The following is an 18,115-nucleotide window of genomic DNA, read 5'->3' as shown; positions in this document are numbered from 1 at the left end:
TTTCCCCTGACTGCCAGCCGGAGAGGAGCAGGAGAATGAAGATGGATCTCTTTACGCTGCTGGTGCTGCTGTTTTGACATTTCCCATTTCTCCACTTCGTCTTCAGTCCTGGGTGTCATATTTCATTCTCTAAATGATTTTTATTTCATTTATTTTTTTTTCCACCAAAGTAAAGAAAGTATTCAGATTTTAATCAAAGCTGGGAGAAATCCATGCTGTGTCCCCTCTGTCATTCAAGGTCTTTGGGAACTTCCTGCTCGAGGTTGCGTTTTGATCTCTCGGTTGTTTTTGATGGGAGGACTGGAAATGCCTTTAATAGGCAGACTTAGAATTAAAATAATGACAATCCAGCGATTGTTTCTTGCGTGTGACTTGTGAGCCAGCCCTGTGCATCCCTCCTGACAACCGCTGGTGTGGAGACCAAGGTTCAGCCCGGCTCAGGGTCATGCCCAGGGCGCGTAGCGGGAGAGTGACAAGGTTAGAGCTTCAACACGGGACTCTAAAGTCTGTGCTTTTTTAATGAAAGATGACCTTCAAAGCAAGGGCCAGGCCAAGTGAAGAGCAGCCATGGAGGGAAGACCAGGTCTCCAGGGTGTCCTCGAGGCCCCCAAGCAGGGGGCGGGGGGAGGGGGACATCCAGGAGCAGAGGACAGCTCCAGCCACCACAGGTCCTGACCACGCAGTGCAGCGCATGGTCTGTTGGCGCCGGGTGTTCAGTGCGTGAGCCTCCACCTCTAAGGGAGGCTGCTGCCGCTCCGCCCGACAAGACTGCCAGCTCATGGTGACAATTGTGCTGATTTTTTTAAAAATGAAGCCAGATATCTGAATTTTTATGTAAAAACTAGAGGCCTGGTGCACGAAATTCTTGCATGGGGGGGTGTGTCCCTCAGCCCAGCCTGCACCCTCTCCAATCTGGGACCCCTCAAGGGATGTCCACTGCCTGTTTTAGTGGAATCGGACCTAAACGGGCAGTCGCACATCTCTCTCACAATCCAGGACTGCTGGCTCCCAACCGCTCACCTGCCTGCCTGCCTGATTGCCCCTAACCACTTCTGCCTGCCAGCCTGATCACCCCCTAACCACTCCCCTGCCAGCCTGATCGATGCCTAACTGCTCCCCTGCCGGCCTGGTTGCCCCCAACTGCCCTCCCCTGCAGGCCTGGTCCTCCCCAACTGCCCTCCCCTGCAGGCCTGGTCCCCCCAACTGCCCTTTCCTGCAGGCCTGATCCCCCCCCCCACAACTGCCCTCTCTTTCAGGCCTGGTTCCTCCCAACTGCCCTTCTCTGCTGGCCATCTTGTGGTGGCCATCTTGTGTGTTGGCGTGATGGTCAATTTGCATATTTCCTGTTTATTAGATAGGATATCCCAATTTAAAAATGTTAGCAAGTGACTCAAATGTTTTCAAACCTTCGTGGGCCAGGAAGCATGTCTGTTGTCTGGATTTGATCCGTGAGTCCAGCTGGGAGTTGACCAGGAGGCCTTGTGCCCCCATGGTTTCCCAGCGCGGAAACCCAGCCCATGAGGGGCAGGGAGGGACACTCTCATCTTAGAGGAGAACCTGTGCTCATTGGGCTGGGTGGGGGGGCAGCATCAGGGTCACACCCCTAGAGAGTGTTAAGGTCAGTGCATCCACAGGGGTCATCCTAGGAGGGGAGGGCAGGGTGCCAGGGAGGGCAAGAGAAGGCGCGTGGGCACCAGGGCAGTGATATTCCCTGGTGGCCTGAGGCTGGCTGTGTCAGGGGGGCTCCTGACAGGCCCTCCCCACCCCCCTCCTCATGGCTGGACTGGGCCTGGAGAGGCTGTTGCTAGGGGCGGGGCCTGGCGCTCATCAGGTCGTCCTTGGGGCTGGACCACCACGTTCACCCAGACTCTGAGATCTGGACTTCACTTCCTTTTGCTCGCAGCTTTCCTGTCTGTAAAGTAGTGAAGGCACTTTTACCCGAACTTACGATGGAGAGGTCTAATGAGCAGAGTTCACACATGAGGCCCAAGAAGTAGGGCTGGCTGCCCACCTGGGCTGTCTGCAGACCAAGCGCTCCTTCTCCTGGCTGCCCAGGGGCTAACCTGGGAGCTTTGCAGATGCACATGCCCAGGCCCAGAACCACGCTCTGTAGCTTAAGTTCTTTTCCTTCCTTCCTTCCCTTCATTCCCTTCTTCCCTTCCTTCCTTTCCTCTCTCCCCGCCTCCCTCTAGCTGACCAGACAGACATCGATGGCTCCTTCCCTGGTAGCGTCAAACTCCTCCCCTACCAGCAAGAGCTTCTGGCAAGGACTCAGACAGGCGAGGGTTCCTGGGCCTGTTCATGTTACCAGTCACGACCTCCACAGAGACAGAAAACACAACAAGGGACACAGGGACTTCCCTGGGGTGTGAGGTGGGCAGCAGCAGCTGGAAACATCACCAGCCAGCTCTGTGGGTCACCCTTGCCTCTGCTTCTCCCCTAACCGGTGTGCAGGTCCCTGAAGTGGAGCTGCCACCCAGCGCCCCTGTGCCTGAAGTCACCACTCCGGAACCGGGCGTCTACCACGGGATCTGTGAGTACCCTGTCCTGGGCAGTGCCAGGGGAAGGAGGGCCTTCGGGGGTCAGGCGTCCTGGCCCCTGGGACAGGGTCTGCTCAGATGTGGCCCTGTGGCCAGCGGGCTGAAACCAGCAGGAGAAAGACACAGGCTTTGCCAGGCGGGAGCTGCCAGTTCTTCTGAGAAGTCAGAAATTTGGATTTTTATGTGAAATCTTCAGCTTTTTAAATGTTGGTGACTAATTTTATAATATTTTTAAACAACTAATGAGCCAAACAAAACACATGTGTATCGGCCAGCTGGCTGCCGGTGGGTGGCCTCTGAGCAAATCCCATCTGGGCTTCACTGTCTTTTTCTCTCGTCTTTTCCCATGTGACCCTGCAGCCACCCCTCCTCCTCCACGCACGCGCAGGCCAGCCCTCCGCCTGCATCTGGGATCTTCAGGCCCGAGGTGGCCGCGGACTGTGCGCGCCTCCCTCCTGGTCCCTGTTAACGAGACTCATGGCTCACCTGCTCCTTTAGCCTCACCTGCTCTTTCTTGCCCCCTGAGCACTCATTCCCTCCAGTTAACTTCTGTCACACTCTCTCTGCATCATCTCTCGAATGAAGCCAGACATCTAGGTTCAGCCGGTCCTCCTCCCCACACCCGTCTCTGAACCCCCACCTGTCCCCCGCCCAAGCTGTGCCCTCTGCCCAGCATGCCTTCCCTCTCCATCCCTCCCTCTCCGTCCCTCCCACTCCGTCCCTGTTGGTTGAGGGCCGACTGAACTGGGTTCCCAGGAAGCAGACTCTGCGGTGGAGTTTCCTGGGGCATGCTCCTGGGGAGGACAGGAAGCAGGACGGGGCAGAGGAGAAGCTGAGCCTCGTACTCACGTGGAGGCCTCTGCCAGCTCCACAGGGAGCTTGAGCTGTGGCAGCCCTGGCGTTGTCCTGAGCTGAGTGAGGGGACAGGCCCTTACACGCCCATATCAGCATGTCCCTGGACATGGGCTGCCTGCGGAGGGGCAAGGCCAAGGGCAGCCATAAGTGGGGGGACTCAGCTGTGAGGGTCGGAGGTCAGCACTCCCAGAATTGCTCTGCTCGGCCTGGCTTGGATCACATGCCCAAACATCTTTAAACCAATCACTGGCTCCCCAGGACGGGGAGGGAGCGGGGAGGGAGGTGTGAGATGGAAACCGCGCATGGCTAGGCCTGGATCAAGGGCGTCCCTGGAGCCCGTGCTGAGGGTCAGCCACCCACACTGCTCCAGAGGCGGTCAGAGTGCAGTGACGAGAAGACGGAAGGGGCAGCTGTGTCCCTCTCATCTGGTGATTTCCCCAAAGATGCGTCTGTAAATGTCTTTTCCACTGAGCCAGCTCCTGACCTTTCTCAGAAACGTGATCGTGGTGCCCTTGGGAGCTGCCTGGTGTGGGCTCCGAGGCCTCTTTGCTGGAGGAAAGTGCAACCTCGGAGGCAGGAGAACCTCTTGGCCAGCCCCCTCCGCATGCCCGAGCCCTGATGTCTGTCTCCCGCCTCTGAGCCTTTGGCTTTCCCGCACGCTGCCAAAATCCTGACCCCCGGACCAGCCAGTGCATACTGGCTTGGTACATACGGCCAGTCCTATTCATGTTTTTGTTGTTAATCCTCACATGAGGATATTTTTTTCCATTACTTTTCAGAGAGCGTGGAAGGGAGGGAGGGGGAGAAAGAGAGAAACATCGATGTGAGAGAAACACATCAACTGGTTGCCTCCCATACTCACCCAGACCGGGGTCAGGGAGTGAATCTGCAACCCAGATGTGTGCCCTTGACCGGGAATCAAACCCTAGACCCTTCGGTGCTTGGGCCGATGCTCTAACCATTGAGCCACTGGCCAGGCTCCTGTTAATGTTTTTGAAAAGGGATGTATGATTTGCAAATCTGCAGATGACACGCATTTTGGACATTTTGCAAATATCAGCAGTGATGAATAGGAAAGGAGCTGGGAGAGTTGAAACATGGACGAGAAATAACAAAATTAATTTCCATGTATATAAATACTGATGGGTACACCAAAGGAAAATGAATGTGAGCATGGATGTGAGCTCAGACAGGCGAGCAGCCCCGCATCCGATGGCCTCGCAGAGCCTCTTCCAGGCAAACGAAGGGCGAGTTGGGATGCCAAGTCTTGTTTTCACAAGGGGGGCTGGCACTGGTCCCTGGCACTGATCCCCTCACCCAAACCTGCTCCCTCCTCCACCTCAGGCCGCCTCCATCTCAGGAGCGATACCCACAGCCCCTCTGGAACTCAGGTCAAAAGCATCTTCTCTTCCCCCCACTCCCTACATGCCACTGAGAATCTGGCAGTGCTGTCTCCAAAGCAGACCTGAACCCGTCCCCTGTGCCCTGCTGTCACCACTCACCGCCTGGGCCAGGGCATCCGTATCCAGCAGCCTCCTCCCTGGTCTCCTGGAGCAGTGGCCGGCAAACTGCGGCCCCTTGAGTGTGGCTCTTCCACAAAATACCACATGCGGGCGCACACGTACAGTGCGATGGAAACTTTGTGGCCACACTCAAGGGACCAAAGAGCCGTATGTGGCTCGCGAGCCGCAGTTTGCCAACCACTGTCCTAGAGGGTCAAAACGAGTCACGTTCTGAGATGCAGATCACATCACATGGGCGCCCTTGCTTCAACCCGGACCTCCCCCGCTCAGAGGAGGAAGTAGAGGCCAGGGAGGTCTCCGGACATCCCTGTGAGGCCCAGTGCAGAGGGGAACCCGGACCCCATGGCGTGGCCAGCCCTGCCCAACCTTCTGAAGCACGTGTGCCAGCGCTTCTGAGGTCGCTCCCTCCACCTCCCTCTTCCTCAGTCACCTGGCTCCAACCACTGGCCGAGTGGCTCCCATCCCAGGGCTGTGGCCCTTCTGTCCTCAACTGGGAATGTCCTTCCAGACATGCTGAAGAATGGCAGCCTCCTTCATCCCCAGGTCTCCGCTCGAACATCGCCCCTCAGAGAAGCCCTCCCTGACCACGCGCCCCTTCCCAGCCATTCCCTAGCCCAGCTCTCTGATTTATCCCATGGCGGTTGGCACTCTGAGGAACGATCGTATTTATTGGTTTGTTAGGTGTTTGTTGTGTGTCTTCACTGCAGTAGAAGCTCCTACAGCGATTTTGCTCTGTGTTTACCCTGTATTTCCAGTTCCAGGGGCAGGACTTGGTACATAGTAAGTGATCGGTAAATATCTGTTTATCATTAACGCTGAACTTGGTGAAACTCAATGATTTGAGGTTGACTCACTTACTGCAGGTATCCACTGAGACCCACTCTTCAGTCAGGCACTTATTTCAAAAGAAAAAGGCCCTCACTGACCATCTGTTTTTCAGATACTGTTCTAGGCTCTGGGGGTACAACAGTGCACAGTGTCCACGGCATTCCCGCCCGCAAGGAGCTGCCTCCCGTCCTAGTGGGGAAGGCTGATCAGATCAAATAGCAAGTAAACCTGGAAGGGACTGTCAGACAGGGACAGGTGCTGTGACAAAGGGTGGAGCAGAAGCAGTGGTTCTCAACCTTCCTAATGCCGAGACCCTTTAATACAGTTCCTCATGTTGTGGTGATCCCCAACCATAAAATTATTTTCGTTGCTACTTCATAACTGTAATTTTGCTACTGTTAGGAATCGTAATGTAAATATCTGATATGCAGGATGTATTTTCAGGGGTCGTGGCCCACAGGTTGAGAACCGCTGGTTAGGGCGTGGTGCTCTCTGAGCTCAGGTGGGGGGGCCTCGATGGGGAGCGTATCAGTGGCGTGGCTGGGAGTTCTCCTCTGAGCTGGCTTGGCCGGCATCTCCTGGGCCTGCTCATGAGCCTGCTCAGCTGGCAGTGGGCTGGCAGCTGAATGATCCAGGATGCCTTCGTGTCCTGCAGTTGGGAGGCTGTTGGCCAGAGTGAGGGGCGCCGGGGCTCGCCTGTCTCCTGCCTGTGGCCAGACCCCACGTGTGGAGAGAGGACAACCCCAGTGCGCGTGTGCTTTGCAGCCTCTGCCTGCAGTGCCTCTGCTTCTGTCTCACGGGCCAAAGCCATCACCGGGCCCAGGCTCAAGGAGCGGAAGACACTCCACCTCTGGCTGGGGGAAGCGGCCGAGTCGCGTTGCAGAGGCAGGGGCGGGTGGGAGGGGGTGGTGGCCATTCTGCAGGCTGCCAGTGCTGTGAGAGCTGCCATGTGCCCTACCATGCTGGTCACAGGTCTTCTTCACTGACCCCAAGATGCTCAGTTGCCCTGGCCCCTGGCGAGCAGAAGGGTCTGAGGCCGAGTGACACAACGCACGTTGGGAATGACGGGCGTAGGAGAGGAGCTGAGCTCCAGGGAGGTGGCCTGGCTGGGCCTCACAGGGATGTCCAGAGACCTCCCTGGCCTCCACCTCCTCTTCTGAGCCGGATGGTGGGACCGTGATAGCCAGGCTGTTCTCCCCGGCGCTGCAGTGCTGGCGTTCTGCACACGCTGCAGAGAGCGCGGATCTTTTGAGCACAGCCCCCCAAAGGCTGCTGTGGGCTCCAAGGCCCCCAAGGTGGCGGAGCTCACGGGGCGTGGCCCACCCTCATGGGAGACCAGTAAGGAAGGAAGTTCCAGCCAGAAGCCCGACAGGCCCGGCCAAGAGGTGCATTTGCTTGGAGCTTTCTGGGCAAGTGGACGATTCGCGGCCATTGTTCCGCAGGTGCCCAGAAGGTCCTCGTAAAATCTACATGATCTCTAATGGAGCAGGTGGGGCAGGGCAAAGGGTGGAAGCGGTCACTTCCTTTACCCTGAGTCCTCATGATAGCAGCCATTTGCATGAAACATCCATTCCCAGTGTGTGGCTTAGTGATGTCGCTGCCTCATTCACACTTGTTTAATCACTATACTGAATGGCACTGTGGCGGGCTTTGGGGACAAAGCAAACAGATGGGGTCTCTGTCCTCGAGTTAATGGTCTGGCATATTGAACCAAGGGGTCACAAGATCGCAGTGCGACCAGGGCGTGGAAGGGGAAGCTCACAGTGACTCAGCAGCTGTGAACGGAGGGTCAGTGTAGTCGAAGGGGCTTCCCTGAGGAGGTGAGCTGGGGTCTGACGGACGAGCACAAGTGGGCCAGGCATGTGCGTTCCAGAGAGAGAGCAGCATGAGCAGTGGCCCTGGCGGGAGAGAGGAGTAAATGAGTGACGGGATGCCATCTTAGTGGAGCCAGGAACTCCTGGTGCAAGATGAGGTTAGAGAAATAGAAGCCAGATGGGCAGGGCCTGTTGGCCAAGCACATGGGAAGCCACTCTAGGCTGTTAAACATCAAGGGGGTGACATGATTGAGGGTAGAGAAAGGACCCAGGACTGCACAGGTTTAAACAGCACGGGCCCATTCACCCCCGCAAACATTTTGTGAACTGTCAGCAGCGTCCAAGCCCCAGGCCCCCTGAGGAAAGGGGCGGGACGAGCCTGGGGGCACTGCATAGGCGCTAAGGACCATTCCTCCTCTCCATGTTGGGCTCCTCCTTCACACCACTTTCCTTCCTGTTGCAGGCCTTCAGCTGAATTTCACTGCCTCCTGGGGGGACCTGCACTACCTGGGACTCACGGGCTTGGAAGTGGTGGGCAAGGATGGCCAGGCCCTGCCCATCAGCCTGCACCAGATCTCCGCCTCCCCCAGGGACTTAAATGACCTCCCCGAGTACACGGATGACTCCCGGACCCTGGACAAGTAGGTGTCTGCAGGAAGCTTAACTCATGGCAGCCGGAGCAGGGCCTGTCCTGCATCTTAGACCTGAGATTCCAACGTCAGACAGCAACCCCCAGCCACCCCCAAGGTCTGGTCACCTCATCTTAGAGTTAAGGAACCCAGGGCTCAGAAAGGGAGGGCGCCCCGGGACCGCACAGCGGGTGCAGGCTGGGTGCGAAGCCGGACTCTCCTGCTTCCAGGCAGAGCTTAGCTCCGGCCACGAGCACAGTGGCTGCTCGGGGAGCTTTTGCAGGGATGGCCCTGCCTGTCCTCATGAGCGACCTCGCCTCTCAGAGAGCCAGCTGTCCCCTCCTTGAGACGGAAGGTGACTGCTGAGGAGGTCCCCGCACTTTCCTCTGCATTTGTCAGGTTTCATAAACCCAGGTTGGGTCAGGTCAGTAAGAGGACAGCCTGACATACAGCCGTGATCCATGGGGCCCTTAACCTGCCGAGGAGCACTGTCCCCTCAGGGCAGCTGCCCTGCCTGGCCCTGCAAACAGGAGTCCAGGAGTCAGAGGGATGAGAGCTCAAATCCTGGCTCTGCCCCTTGCCAGCTAGTAAGTTTCTTAACCTCTTCAATAATCCTATATAATAAAAGCCTAATATGCTAACTGTCTGGTCATCCAGTCGGCCATTGAACCAATCAAAGTGTAATATGCTAATGATATGCTAAGGCCGCTCAACCGCTCACTATGATGTGCACTGACCACCAGGGGGCAGATGCTCCAACCGGTAGGTTAGCTTGCTGCTGGGGTCCGGCCGATCGGGACTGAGCGAGACGGGCAGGACACTCCCTAGAGCCCTCCCACAGTCCCTCCCTGGCTGGCTAACCTCCCGCGTCCCTCCCCAGTCCCGAACGTGCACTGGTGGGGTCCCTTGGCCTGGCCTGCGCCCTCTCACAATCTGGAACCCCTCAGGGGATGTTAGAGAGCCGGTTTCGGCCTGATGGCGGAATGACCAGTCACTATGATGCACACTGAACACCAGGGTGCAGACACCCAACGCAGGAGCTGCCTCCTCATGGTCAGTGCGTTCCCACAGGGGGGGCACCACTCAGCCAGGAGTCGGGCTCACGGCTGGCGAGTGCAGCGGTGGCAGGAGCTCTCCCACCTCTGAGCCATCAGTCTGACATCCCCTAGTCACTATGATGCACACTGACCACCAGGGTGCAGACACCCAATGCAGGAGCTGCCTCCTGATGGTCAGTGTGTTCCCACGGGGGGGGGCACCACTCAGCCAGGAGTCGGGCTCATGGCTGGCGAGTGCAGCGGCAGTTTCAGGAGCTCTCCCGCCTCTGAGCCATCAGTCTGACATCCCCTGAGGGCTCCCGGACTGTGAGAGGGCACAGGTTGGGCTGAGGGACTGCCCCCCCCCCCAGTGCACAAATTTCATGCACCGGGCCTCTAGTAATAGTAATAATAACTGAAATTATAGTTGCCATGTTTTTTTAGCCATTGTTAAATGCCAGGTGCTAAGCAGGTTACAGATATCCATCCATTTATAATATGATAGTTACCCCTGTGAACTGAGGGAGAGAGGGGTTAAAAACTGGCTGAAGGTCACTCAGACCAGCCGAATCATGGTTAGAGTGCAGGTATGGGAGAGCAGTGCCCATGCACTTAAGCACTGACTGATCCTGTCTTCCCTGCCTGGTTTCCTCATCATAGGACAGGGACAGTGAATTCCATGGCTGGAGGCTCCCAGCCGCACCCCTGCCTGGCCCTGTGTTTCCTATAAAATGTTCTTTAGATCCAGAGGCCTGATCAGACTGAGGTTGGATTGTGGGGGTGTGTATGTCATTGTTCATTCCCTTCCGTGGTTGTCAGGCTTTCTATGGTTGTGAAGCTCAGTGGCTAGGTCCAGTAATTTATTTGGGTTGCAAGCAGGTGATACACTGATGCTATCTTTCTTTTTTTCATCAATAAAGAGAAATTTTCTCTCAATTATTTGTTTACTCTGAGGTATAATTCAAACAGGAAAGGCAGTCTAAATGTTTGATTCCTTTTATTTCTTAGTTTTCAAAACAATAAGTTGTTTCTCTAGCATCCTTTAATACATTTAGCTATTTATTCTTATTTATTTTTTGTTAATCCTCACCCAAGGATATTTTTCCATTGATTTTTTAGGAGTAGAAGGGAAGAAGGGAGAAAGGGAGAGGAAGGAAGAGAGAGAGAGAGAGAGAGAGAGGCGTTATGTGAGAAAGACACATTGATTGCTTGCCTTCCCCACGCTCTTTGGGGCCTAGGATCGAACTTGCAGCCCAGGTACATGTCCTTGACCAGGAATCGAACCTGACACTCAGTGCTCAGTCCAACCCTCTAACCACAGAGCCACACTGGCCAGGGCACATTTGGTTGCCTTGGCTGTCATAATCACTGACTTAAATGTTCTGTTTGTGAAGGGTTTCAATCTGTTGTAGTTTTTATCCTACTGATGCTGGATTAGATGCTCTTACACCTTTTTTCTGCCAAGGGCCATTTGGATATTTATAATGTCATTTGTGGGCCATACAAATTATCAACTTAAACATTAGCCTGCTCTATTTGGTCAAACGTTTAACTAACTCACCCTGATGCCGAGACAGGGCCATACCACCCCTGTCTTAGACATTGGGAGCTCCTGGATCCTTTTTATTTTATTTCTTTTTTTAAATATATCTTATTTTTTTTAAAAAAACATGTTATTGATTTTTTACAGAGAGGAAGGGAGAAGGATAGAGAGCCAGAAACATCGATGAGAGAGAAACATCGATCAGCTGCCTCCTGCACACCCCCCACTGGGGATGTGCCCGCAATCAAGGTACATGCCCCTGACCGGAATCGAACCCGGGACCCTTCGGTCTGCAGGGCGGCAACCCATCCACTGAGCCAAACCGGTTAGGGCTAAATATATCTTATTGATTTCAGAAATGAAGAGAGAGAGAGAGAGAGAGAGAGAGAGAAACATCAATGATGAGAAAGATACATTGATCGGCTGCCTCCTGCACGCTCCACACTAGGGATTGAGCCTGCAACCCGGGCATGTGCCCTGACCAGGAATCGATCCGTGACCTCCTGGTTCATAGGTGGATGCTCAAGCACTGGGCCACGCCGACCGGGCTCCTGGATCCTTTTTAAAACAGTGAGTGGTCTCTGGCAGCTTCCCTGCTTTCTGACATAACAGGTCATTCCAGGCTCATTTTATGTATTTCTTTTAAAAGTTCTTTTCTTATCTAAGTTTCAGGTATACTCATCTTGTATGTTTCTTGTCCCAGATATGGACTCAGCCACTGTCCACAAAGCCCCATTTCCTTTAGTGGAAAATGATGTTTAGAGACCATAATCTGGCCTCTAGGGATGCTCATGCTACTGGGTTGGTCATTAATTCAAGGCCGTTTGGTGGGCAGAGCTGGGAGGGATCATTGGGCATCCTTGAGGGTGTCTATGGGCCCCCCACACCCATCAGTTGTGAACGCATCAGCAATTCTCTCTCCTCTCAGAACTGGACAACAGTCTTGCTCTGGAGGCAGCCACGGGCCTAGGATAGAGAGGGAATGGCTTTGGGAAGGAAGTAGAAGGTTCTCTGGTGTAGTCCTCAGTCAGCTTGACTCCACAAACACCCCACTGTTAAATCGCTGAATTTCCTCTGTTTTAAGATGCTGGCAATTGTAAGACACACCATCCATCAACTTAATAACCGCCTTTTAGAGAAAAAGCAAAGAACATTACCTCCTTGGATGAACGCTTCGATTATAAGATTTATTCCAAATCTAAAATTTTTAAATGTAGAAAAGGAAAAAAAAATAAAAGTTTATTTTAAAATATAGGAAACAGCCCTGGCTGGGTGGCTCAGTTGATTGGAGCGTCGTCTCATACACCGAAAGGTTGTGGGTTCAATTCCCCGTCAGGGCACATACCTAGGTTGCAGGTTTGGTTCTTGGTTGGGGAGCATATGGGAAGGTAGCTGATTGATGTTTCTCTCTCCTCCTTCCCCTTCCTCTGAAAAATCAAGAAGCATGTCCTCAGGTGAGGATCAATCCAATCCAATCCAATCCAACACAGGAGACAGGGCAGAGCTTCAAAGTCGCCAGGAAAGTGAGAGAAAGGCCCCTGTCCCCAGGCCAGAGCCACAGAAGGAGGGCGGGGCCTGGGTGTCCAGGGAAGTCGGGCAGGACAGCCTTGGGGACAAACGGGCAGAGCTGAGGAGGATGAGGCAGGATGTCAGAGCAGGAGAACCGGACACTGGCCCGGACGGAGCAACCTGAGCAAGATGACAAGCTCAGAGCAGCGGCGGGGAGCACGGAGGGCTGGGGCTCCTCCGGCGGGGAAGCTCCCCGCGATGCCCACACGGGGGTCACAGCTCCCCCGAGACACCTGCCCTGAGCTTGTCCCACCCCCGAGCTGCCAGGTTCACGCTGGGCTCCGTGTCCCTCCCAGCACAACAAAGAAGGGACAGACTCTTTCAAACGCACCCGAGTCCATACAGCCTTCACAGAGGGAATGTTCGCCTCCGCCGTTCCGGCGCCACCGCCACTGTGCTGCCCCTTCACGCAGTCTCTCCTGGGCTTGGGCCTCATTTTCCAGCAGGAAGAGCGGGGCCCTGTCGCCCGCAGCCCGCCTCCCCGCTGTGGCTGCGCCCGCCTCCCCCCTGTGGCTGCGCAGCCTCGTGGTGGGCACTGAACAGCCGAGGTTGACTTAACCTTCCCCTGCTCTGAGGCCTCGGTTCTCCTTCTCTAACGCAAATAATGAGACGATCACGCATGTCCAGTGCAGACAGCCGTTCCAACAGGTGGACTAGATTTTCCCTGAAATGGGGTCACGGGGTTGGAGGGTCCTGGAAAATGGCACATCTGCACCCTTTTAAAAAACTTGGAGGATGGCTCCACGCACCTTAAACAGCACAAACTGTTATTTCTCTTCCTGTTTTCTTTAGTCTCATTTCGCAGTTGAGAGGTGGCCCCTCACTGTTGATTAATGAGGCTCACGTCCCTGAATTCACCCCAGCCAGTCAGGCTCCTGGCGGGCAGGGGGGCAGTGGGCGGTGAGAGGGTGTCGACCCCGCGCTGGCCACCCCCCTCACCGCTCCCTCTGCTGCGTGCAGGTTAATCGATGGAGCCAACATCACGATGGAGGATGAGCATATGTGGCTGATCCCCTTCTCGCCGGGGCTGGACCACGTGGTCACGATCCGCTTCGACAGAGCAGAGAGCATCGCGGGCCTGCGCTTCTGGAACTACAATAAATCTCCCGAGGACACCTATCGAGGGGTAAGGGGGGCAGGTGGCCGCGCTCAGCCCACTGCCAAGGAAACGGCGCCTTGATGAATGGCTGGCGTGGCTGCCAGAGAGGAGCATAAATCCTCCAGAACTTTCCAAAAGGCCATGGGGGTTTCAGCCAGGGAGAGCAGGCTGTGGTCTCCTCCTCCTGCAGACAGCAGACGCAGCCTAAAGAGCCTGGGCGGACTCGGGACATGGGCGCCTTATCTGTTCTGGGGGCCACTGCCAAGGAAACGGCGCCTTGATGAATGGCTGGCGTGGCTGCCAGAGAGGAGCATAAATCCTCCAGAACTTTCCAAAAGGCCATGGGGGTTTCAGCCAGGGAGAGCAGGCTGTGGTCTCCTCCTCCTGCAGACAGCAGACGCAGCCTAAAGAGCCTGGGCGGACTCGGGACACGGGCGCCTTGTCTGTTCTGGGGGCTCTGGGGTCCTCGGGCCCAGCCCTCACGCTGGTGGTCAGTGGTGCCCTGTTCCCCGGGCGCTGTGGGCCAGGCCCTGGCCGAGGGCTGCTCGGGAACTCATCCTGCCATTGGACGCTTGTCCCCAGCTCTGGAGGCAGGCATATTCCCCTCGTCCTTGAGGAAAGTGAGGTGCAGAAAGGTCCGATGGCTCGTCCAGGGTCCTGAGCACAGTGCATGCCTGTGGGCTGCAGGGCCCCTGCCGCATGCGGGGAGAGCAGCCGTGCCCCCCACGGGCTTCTGACCCGTGTGAACCAGGAAACGCTATGGACGCCATGGTGATTACACACCTCAGATCATACAGCCGTGCAGCTCGGTGCCGAAGTCACGGGCCCTGAGTCTGAATCTCCACTCTGACCCTGACCCCCTGTGACCTTCCGAAAGTGGCCGCTTTCCCGGCCCTCAGCGTCCCCGTCTGTAAAGGGTCGAGGAGGACGATACCTCCTCGGGAGGGTGGTCCATCACCCTTTGCCAGGCGAAGGTTCACAACGCCAGGACTTGGCCTGAGGCCCGTGAGCCTGGGTCTGGGCTCCTACCACGTCCTGCATGCTGCAGAGTTCTCTGCAGGCCCCGGGGGGCCCGGAGGACTGGGGTACCGCAGTGGTGGCAGCCTAGCCCCCGGCGCTGTCTCTGGAGCAGCTGCAAACCCTCCCCGCCCGCCCTGTCTGCGTAGGTGCGCTCTCAGGTTCAGCACATTTAAAAGTCAGATAAAAAAAACATTCGTGTGCTTCACCCCGTGCCTCTGGGTCTCTACATTCTCTTGAGTGAATCCGGCTTTGCCATTGACCTTCTGTGACCTGGAGTCACGTCCTGGGAACATTGGACCCAGAGCCCTGCTTCCCAGTCTGCCCCCCACCATGCTTGGTGCCAGTGCCACATGGCCACCGTGGGAGGCGGGAGATGGGCCCCGTCGGAGAGGGCGGATCCTGGAGCAAGTGCAGTGGAAACTGTCCCCCAGCCCTAGCCAGTTTGGTTCAGTGGCTAGAGCATTGGCTTGCAGACTGAAGGGTCCTGGGTTCAATTCTGGTCAAGGGCACATGCCTGGGTTGCAGGCTCGGTCCCCAGTAGGGGGTGTGCAGGCGGCAGCCAATCAATGATTCTCTCTCATCATTGATGTTTCTATCTCTCTCTTCCTCTCTGAAACCAATAAAGATATATTTAAAAAGAAAAAAGAAACTGTGCCTCCCAAAAAACAATTGGATGGCTACCCCCCAGGGCACCTGGGTGTGGGCCATTGGCGGGGGTAGAGCCAGGCCTGGTGCCGGGGCTTTGATCACTCCAGTCCTTGGGCAGATGCTTAGCCTCTCTGAACTCTAGTGTCCTTAGCTAAGAGGAGGTGATAAAAGACCCTCCCCCCCCCCCATGACAGTGCCTGGGGCAGTCAGAGACACTTCCTGGGGGAGATGGTGGCCCCAGAAGAGGGCAGGGACGTCCTGGGCCTCTGCTTTGCTCTCTGGCCAGCTTCGCTTTCGGTGGCTTTCTCCACGGGGCACACCTGGCAGCCCTAGGCTTTTGCAAGCGCCAAGCCCAGCAGAAGAGAGGCCTCCTCTTTCGAGGCGCCAGCTAACCCAGGCCTGGTGCTGGTGGCTCCTGTTCCCTTAGGCTGAACCAGCCCAGGGCAGGGGTGGGAGCTCTCAGTTGGCAGGCCGGGGCCACAGGTCCCACCGGGGCGGGTGGGAGTGAGGTTTGAAGAAAGCAGATGGAGATAGGGTGACAGCTTTTGGGCCCTCATATCCAGCCAAAGCCGTCACCCTGCCCTTTGCAGGTTTATGTGCCTGTGACTACCGACTGCATATGGGGCTCCCTTAATGCTGACGGACGAAGGGCTCCAGGAGCACAGGCGTCCCCTCTGCGCGGAGGGGCTCCCGGGAGGAGTTCACCAGTTTGGTCAGCAGCTGGTCCCATGTAGCTAACCATGAAGGTGGAGTGAGGTCCCACGGAGCCTGGATTCCAAAATGTGTGGTTGGAGGGCAGGTGTTGGCTTATCACCCCCTCTGCTCACTCAGAGCTGAGCCACCTCACACCCTGCCATTGGGGCTTTGAGATTTACTGCTAGTTCCCGGCCACCTGGCTGGCAAAATCTGGCTGAGAACAGGGGGACCTGTTGGCCCAAATCCAACTGATTCAGCATGCTCTTAGTAAGCACCTATTGTGTGCCAGGCCCTGGGGCAGAGGGAGAGATGGTTGAGCTGGGGGCTCTGCCCCCAAAGCAGACTCAAACCACCAAGGACACCGCCCTAGCAGGACAGCTAGGGGCTGCGGTGAGGTGTGCGCCAGGGCTGACGGAAGGAGCGGTGCAGTGCGTGTTTGTGCCAGGCCTGTCCTGTCCTGGAAACTTTACATAAGTGAACTCATTATTGAGCCCATTTAACAGACAAGGACATCGAGGCAGGGGAAGGATGGCAGAGCACTGAGTCCATGCCCTTGACCACCATTTCGTACCACCTCAGGCCACGGTGACGTGTCCACCGGGGCAGGGCCTCACCTGCCTTGTCTCCTGCTCTCTGCCCAGCACCCAGCACAGCCGGGCACAGTAGGGATGCCACTGGAGAGTGGACTGGTCTGGGAGGAAGCTCTTTCTGAATCACAAACAGCAGCTCCAGCTGCAGCTGAGTAGGGGACAGAGCACACGCTGCTGCCCCTCGCTGGCCCTGCAGGCACGGCCTTGCTTTGTGTTCTAGGCCAAAATCGCCCACGTCTCCCTGGACGGCCTGTGCGTCTCCCCTCCAGAGGGCTTTCTCATCCGCAAGGGGCCCGGCAACTGCCACTTTGATTTTGCTCAAGAAATCCTCTTTGTGGACTACCTGCAGGCTCGGCTCCGGCCCCCGCCGGCCCAGAGGTGAGGAGCGCGCCGCACACCCTCCCTCCGCCGTGGGCTCTGCCTGCGCTCTGAAGTGTCCGCCTAAAGCGGTTTGAAATGGTGATCAAACGCATTGCTTTTCAACTTGGCTGTTTCTAAAGCTCAGCCAAGCCTCTCCGGGAGCCTGTGGGATGTACCCACCTTGTCTGGTGTCTGGGTTTCTCGCAGGCTGGAGTGCTGGCGACTTTAAATGCTTCGTTAGGCTTCCTGCTGGGAAAAGAGCATCCCAGCGGCCTGGCTCCAGAAATGCCCGCCGGCTGGTTCAGGGAAGGCCTCCCTGCTCTGGCCTCCGTTTCTGACTTAGAAAGATTCAGAGAAAAACAATGCCTAACATTTCATGGATTCACTGGGATTTCTTGGCCCCATTCTCAGCTGCACTGAGTTCATAACCATTTGTAAATGCCACATTAAGGCCACTCACTAAACCCCCTGATGTTCCAATGCCAGGGGCCTAGTTCTCGAAACAAAATGAGTTTCCCTGCACGGTAGCTGGGACCACCTCTTGGGCCAGTCACTGGGAACAGTCACTAATGATAACATTGCCCTTGAAATGAGGGAAACCAGGCCAGGCGGAGTGCACTGGCTGAGACCAGGGAGAGAAGCCCCGTGGGGAGGACGTGGAGGAAGAGAGGGCTCTCCATCCAGAGCGCCTGCTCTGTGCCGCATGCTTCACGTTCATTCAGGTAGAGACGATTCCGCCCACTTTACAGATGTGGGAACTGAGGCCCAGCTAGTGAAGCCACTTGCTCAGGATCAAGAAGCCAAAGCCTTCAGGGTGCGGCCCATCCTTCCGGCCTCCTCTCCCAGCCCTCCTGCCCCCACTCTCCACTGCAGCTACCCCGCCCCCGGCTGCTTCCTGTGGCAAACAGCACCCCCCCAGCCCCTTTCCACCTAGGGGCCTTTGTTCTTGTTGCCCCTGTGCTGGGAAGCCACGGCTCTGACTCTTCCCACGGCTTCCTCCTCCTTAGCTCAGTCATCGCCTTCCCGCCCGTGTCCCCCTCTCCACCCTCTGGCCTGTCGGGTGCCTCGCTGAGCTCTCAGCACAAGGGGCAGTAGGTGGGGTGGTTAGGAGGACTCTGGAACTGGGCAGCCTCGGGCCACACCCCAGTTCTGCCTCCTGCCAGCTGTGTGGCCTTGAGCAGGGAGGAGGTTTCACTGCTCTGAGCTCCGCTTTCCTCATTCACACTGGGGATGTGAGTACCGCCACTCGGGTAGTTTAAGGCATAGAAGAGTCCATGTCAGTCAAGCCTGTGCCCGCGTTGGCTGTGGCCGAGCTCCCCAGTAGAACGGGAGCTCCATGTGAGCAGGAGCTTCGCTGTGGTTTC

The 18,115-nt window shown here is 56.4% G+C and overlaps 1 protein-coding gene across 1 annotated transcript in view; it reads left to right on the top strand.

The window, feature by feature from the left end:
* Positions 1–18,115, top strand: part of KIAA0556 (KIAA0556 ortholog) — a 213,244-nt gene that overhangs the window by 187,797 nt on the left and 7,332 nt on the right. The window contains exons 19-23 of the mRNA XM_014542952.1: positions 1,904–1,914; positions 2,230–2,533; positions 8,024–8,201; positions 13,299–13,464; positions 16,612–16,769. Coding sequence (XP_014398438.1) covers positions 1,904–1,914; positions 2,230–2,533; positions 8,024–8,201; positions 13,299–13,464; positions 16,612–16,769 — 817 coding nt within the window. The remainder of the gene's footprint in view (positions 1–1,903; positions 1,915–2,229; positions 2,534–8,023; positions 8,202–13,298; positions 13,465–16,611; positions 16,770–18,115) is intronic.

This window comes from Myotis brandtii, unplaced genomic scaffold, assembly GCF_000412655.1.
Source record: "Myotis brandtii unplaced genomic scaffold, ASM41265v1 scaffold317, whole genome shotgun sequence".
Classification (NCBI taxonomy): domain Eukaryota; kingdom Metazoa; phylum Chordata; class Mammalia; order Chiroptera; family Vespertilionidae; genus Myotis; species Myotis brandtii.
The sequence above is the reverse complement of the archived record's forward strand: the minus strand, read 5'-3'. Positions and strand labels throughout refer to the sequence as shown.